General features: G+C 33.9%; 1 protein-coding gene across 1 annotated transcript; it reads left to right on the plus strand.

Moving 5' to 3' along the window:
• Positions 5,355–6,335, plus strand: LOC109726727 (protein enabled homolog; the record flags this gene model as incomplete). The annotated part of the gene is made up of 1 exon (XM_020256512.1): positions 5,355–6,335. A coding segment is annotated over exon 1 (579 nt), but the record flags the coding sequence as incomplete, so codon positions are not given.

Below are 6,335 nucleotides of genomic sequence, written 5' to 3' on the forward strand. Positions count from 1 at the left end.
GTTGTTTATGGTTAATAAATTAAAATAAAAAGAATAAAAAAGATATATGTGGAGTCAATGGATCATAGTTTATATTATTATTGATTGAGTGGAATATGTATGCATTGCATGCATGGTTCACATATGCACGCCTTAACATTACATGTGCATGAATATTAATTCGAAAGAAAAATGCATAATATGTCTATGCGGGTTTCTTTCCCTTTGGGAAAATTAGTGGTATTTGCCATCGTTTTTACTTCCATTTATTTTAGAGGGGTCCACACCACGATGTATAATTTATTAACGTCCATTACTTGCCTTCTAATAGGAAGTGTACAATATATTTGTTGAGGAATGTCACCTTAAAAAAAATATAATGAATTGCATATCTATACCAATCTATACCAATACATGATTTCTCATGGTCAAATCCAACGTGGATGCCCGACCTTAATTTGAGGATGGTGATACTCACTATTTATTTTAAATTTTTCTCTATTCTTTTTTATCTTAGGAAAACCCTCCCTCTCCCTCACAGCCACATCATTTAACTTTTTTCTCTCTCTCTTTTTTCCAAATCGTAACTCTTACTTTTTTTTATTTCCCAAACTCAATCTTACCTTTTTTTTTTATTTCCCAAACTGACAGTGGCATCTCTCTCTTCCCTCATCTCATCTATGAAGCGGTTTGGGTGGAAGGTTTTATATCTCTCCCTCCATAATTTTAGAATTTCTTTTTCTCTCATCCTTTTCCTCTTGCTCGCTACTCGGAGCCCTTCGGCTCTCATCCGTTGTTCCTCATGCATCCTCAAAAAGGATGGTGTATGGTGCCATCACTGTCTGCCCTATTCTTAACAATCATGAAATATCCATATTTTTATATTTTTATTTCTGTTATAATTTTTTTTATTATCTACCCGTTGTATAGTGCTGGTTATTTCACTAGTATATATATATATATATATATATATATATATATATATATATATATATATATATATATATAGTAGGTCTTGTGTGCTATTAGGAGCACGAAAGTCTCCGTGCTCCTAAGTCGTTTTCGATGATAAAGCTTCCGAATCGACGATCGGCTCTATTAGGCTTGATCTAGCATATTTAAAGTATCTAGAAAATAAATTTTGTGACTTTTCTATATTATTTACCTAACGATCGAAAGGGTTCAAAATCAATAATTTTAATTTTCTTTCTAATTATCTATCCGTCACATCGCACGAATTACTACATGTACGTAGAAAATGATCAGTAGAGCAAATTTTAATTTTAATTTTATTTCAAGAAATAGGTAGCGCGCTACCCGCTTCATTCATTAGGAAAATGAACTAGGCTTACATAATGGAGGCAGCCAAGGCCTCCGAAAAATTTTAATTTTAGTGTATAGTTTATTTTGTCTGCTCTATATTTATTAACTTAATTTGACGGGATTCAATAAATCTAATGTACCGTACCTAATAATGATAATTACTAATAATATACTGTAGCTGTATTCTTATTAGCACCAAATATCAATTAATCTCTTTATCTTTCTCTCTCTTTCACTCTCTCTCACACACGCACATGTGATGTTACATATGTTTCATAGATGAAGATATAACAAGTAATGCCACATCAAATTATCAACTAGTTGAAAGGGCTAGGGAATCTAAAAATGACTCTTCCAATTTAGTGTCACAAATAAATCTCCACCGTCCCCATATATATATATATATATATTATATATATATATGATGAAATATTTGAATCGAGGATTAACTCCGTTAAATATTAAAAATTTGGCATCTTATTTGATCAAATTTATAAAAGTTCTCGCATCCGAGTTCCGCAAGCAACCATGATTAAATTTTGAGAAAGCAAAATATTATCGATGAGAACAAGTTAATCCAAATCCTATAGGTAACTAGAATTAGATGGAATTAATTGAAAAGAGATTTATTCTTAATTTTTGAAATTTTTTTCTGGCATATTAATTAATATTTCCTTTCTATCAATATTTTAAGGTTCACAAAGATTAAATGTTTTCGTACAATACAACAAAAACGGTCTATAGCGATATTTTTAAATATTGGTACAGGTAAAAAAAAATGATGCTGGCTAAATTACCGACACTTTTAAAAAGTGTTGCTATATGTGGAGTCACTAGGTATATAATGACAGTTAAAGAGTGTCGCTATAATCTAAAAAGAGTGCTGCTAATTTACCAACACTTATTTATGTATTTAGCAACCGCTGAAACTCTAACTCGTTGGCTGCGGTGGCAGAGGAAGAGGACAGGGAAGGGCTCTTCGTCTAGAATTTAAGTAGATTGAGTGAGGGGAGCAGTGGAGATGATAATCGATTTTTCTTTTTTTTTTTTTCTTTTCTGTTTGTAATCGGGCCGAATGCGCTGGGTGGGGTGGGTTAAGCTAGAGTAGCCTTTTATTTTTGATTGGATTGAACTTTATATTTAGGCATTAGTAGATTTTTTTTAAAGTTTTGATATAAATGGGACACTTACATAAAAATGTTCCAAACATGTGTCCCTATAATTCAATTCTGTTGTAGTGGTAAAGGATTAAATTCATAAGCATTTCATTAATAAGTAGAGCTTAAATACATTTTATAGTAAAAACTAATTGCTACCTCATACAGAAAATGAAAGGAAAAATTATAAAAACTAAAACAGAGAAAGACAAAGTGAAAAGAAACTAAACTGTATGGGGGAATTAATTATTAACGTTTACTGCAAAATAAAATGGTAAAAATTTATAAAACTTAATTACCTCAATTATATATCACCTATTTTGTTCTTTTTATCTGAACTTTAAAAATTTTGATTTTATAATCTAATTTTTTTAAAATTATTTGATTTGTAAAATTTTGCATGTGCTGTCTATGTTTGCAAATTTAGTTTTATAAAATTCACGTAACAATAAATTATAGTTTAAATTTTATATTCAAAAAATTATGAAATTATTTAAATTGAATAAATTAAAAGATTTTATACTAAAATTAAAAATTTAAAAGATCAAATAGTCGAATTGAGGAAAAAAAAAAAATGGTGCATCTGAAATGATGATTTGATGTTCTTCTTGGTGGAAACACCAACATCCACCGTCCAAATCTGGTCCCCATCAGAACCAACGGTCCAGATCTCGTCCTGACGACATCGTACGGACCCCGCCTTTTTTGCTGACGTGGCTAAACTGTAGCTTGCGTCGTCCCCGCGGGTCAAATTACACTTTCGGTGTCCGTACGTGCCTACGTGGCAGTTCGTCACGTGCGGTTTACACGTGCGATCCACCCAAAACTATACACAAAGTTACCCTGCTTTTTTTTTTTTTTTTAAAAGTATATAAGTAGAATTATTTATTTTCGCGTCATTTTCGATGATATGTAATTCAAATATAAGCGATTTATATTTTCAATATTTTTAATATTATAATTTTAAAAATATTATTTATTGATTATTTAAGTCTTTTTGAAATTAATAATCTGTAAGTATAAAAATAAATTAAATTTCAAACCAACTTTGGCACAAATAGCCATATTAAAGTAGTACAAATTAACGATAAATTTATATTATAATTCAATTATGATGCTTAATTATTATAACGGAACGAGAAAAATGTTATATATTTTTTGTGTTTAGGTGCATATTTGCAAAAGTTTTAAAACTCCGAAGAACTTTAAAATTAGGAGGTTGAATTATGAAATTTAAGAAATTAGGGGGTTGGTTGTGCAAATTTCCCTTTTTTTTTTTAATCTCAACAATGACCGATCAAAACGACCAACGAAATTGACCACAGACATGTCGCCACGTATGGCATTTTTGTACGGGCTTGAGTTTTTTTCGTGAACCTGGTCTATTCAAACTTCACGCACCGCACCATCTGCACCGTCCATTTTAGTCGCACGGTGCAGATTTGATGACTAGCGTGATTTTATCAGCGCCAGCGTGTGGTTCACGTACCGTGCTAGTGCACCGGGTGTGCGGTGTAGTTTATCAAAAATACTCAGTATTAAATACGGTGACAAGGACGGAGTCGTAAATACCCCAAACTCCCATGGGCTCCCTCGTAATTTGATCCACGTGTTAATCATATAGCGACGTGTATTCACCACTGGGCCCCACCATTTTTTTTAACTCAAAAAAATAAATTATTTTTTATTTTTATCATTAATAAATATATATATTTTTTTTAAAATTGAGCAAAATGCATGGATAATTTCTCCACTAATTTTAAAATTTTAATTTATTTCCCTTGTTGCTTAATATATACTTCTCTTCAGGAATTTTGACAAATGAATTTCTTGGTACAGCATCATAATCCTGCTTAATTAAATAGTTTATTTTTAGATAAAATTATTTTGTTGTATATAGCACACTCAATTTTATACTCCAAATATGAGAAATTTATCTCATTTTTGTATTAATTTAGTTGACTTCAAGTATGACTAGAAAGATTATTTTATAGCCAAAGATGTGACACTTTTAATGGTTTAGAGACCTAATTAATTTCTAAAACAAAATGCTATGGATCTCCAAAAATGTTATCATTTTTTATGTGAGTGATAATATTTTGATAATATGAAAGACAAAATTATGAAGATCTGATGCAATACTCAAATCTAAAATACGAAAAATTTTGGATTAAAATTATTTATGTATTAAGTAAAAATATATTGACCAATTTTTAGTTTCGAGATAAAATAAAATAGGATGTGTGAGTCTGAGTCTCTTACCTCTGTAAGTAGTATTGGGTATAGTTCTTAAAAAATGAGATCTATGGACTTGTTAAAATAAATGAAAAAATAAGTTCTTTTTTTTTTTCCCCAATCGTGGGATGTATGGGAGAAGTATTATCTCTANTTGTGTTTATTAAAATAAATGGAGATATTTTTTACGTTATGTTGTTTTAATTTTGCAAGAATAGTGGTATATATGTATATATATTATATTATATTTTTTTAAAAAAAATAAATTTAGCTGAAATTATAAAATAATTAAGTTTCCAACTATTTGGGACCTCAACTACTAAGATATTTAAGTTATATTAGGGTAAAATGAGATCTATGGACTTGTTAAAATAAATGAAAAAATAAGTTCTTTTTTTTTTTCCCCAATCGTGGGATGTATGGGAGAAGTATTATCTCTACATTTTACCCTAATATAACTTAAATATCTTAGTAGTTGAGGTCCCAAATAGTTGGAAACTTAATTATTTTATAATTTCAGCTAAATTTATTTTTTTTAAAAAAATATAATATAATATATATACATATATACCACTATTCTTGCAAAATTAAAACAACATAACGTAAAAAATATCTCCATTTATTTTAATAAACACAAAAATATAAATATAGACAACAAACCTCTCTCTCTCTCTCTCTCTCTCTCTCTCTCTCTCTCTCTCTCCTCTCCTGAAACTATTTGATCTCCACAAGCTTCCATAGAAAATTAATGAAGCCCTAGCCTCCTCCTCCCTCTCTCCTCTCTCTCTCTCTCTATCTCTCTCTCTCTCTCTCAACCCAACGTTATATTCATATATATAGACCATGGCGGTAACCTCACCCCCTTCTCCTTATACTTCTCCTGCTCCTCCTCCTCTTCCCCTTTCATGAAACCCTTCTCCTTCGACCCCTCCTCCTCCTCCTCCTCCTCCTCCTCGCCCTTGTCCTCGTATTATAGTAGTAGTAGTAGTAGTAGAAGAAGAGGTATCCTGATCTATATTGGTCTATCGAAGGGTGGGGAGAGGGCCATGGCGTGATGCGACGATGCTCCTCCTCCTCCTCCTCCGGCGACGGCGCTGCGAAGAGGGAGGCTATGGCGCCGGAGGGCCCGGTCTCGGGAAAGGCCCAGCACCTCTGAACCGCACCACCACGGCCATGGCCCAGGAGCCCGACAACACCCCCACAACCCGAGCAGCAAGGAACCAAGAGGAGGAAGGAGAAGAAGAAGACGAAGAAGAAGAAGAAGAAGAAGAAGACGAAGAAGAGGAAGAGGAAGTAGAGGAAGGAGAAGGAGAAGTAGAGGGTAGTGTGGGGATAAGTAGGAGTAGTAGCAGTAGTAGTAGTAGAGGTGGGGGTGTGAGGAACCCGTACAGGGCGTGGCTACAACTGGGCCTCGGCCCATCACGGCCCACCGTACACGAGAGGAGGAGGAGGAGGAGGAGCGCTCCCGGGGTCACCACGGAGCTCGAGCTCTTCCCGGGGAGGTGGAGGTACCCACCCCCTCCACCTCCTCCTCCTCCTCCTCCTCCTCCTCCTCCACCTCCACCTCCTCTACCTCTTCCTCCTCCGCCGCCGCCGCAGCCGCCGCCGCCGCAGCAGCTGCAGCGGTGGGCGGCGCCGCCG

The sequence above is a fragment of the Ananas comosus genome, linkage group 21, assembly GCF_001540865.1.
Source record: "Ananas comosus cultivar F153 linkage group 21, ASM154086v1, whole genome shotgun sequence".
NCBI lineage: Eukaryota > Viridiplantae > Streptophyta > Magnoliopsida > Poales > Bromeliaceae > Ananas > Ananas comosus.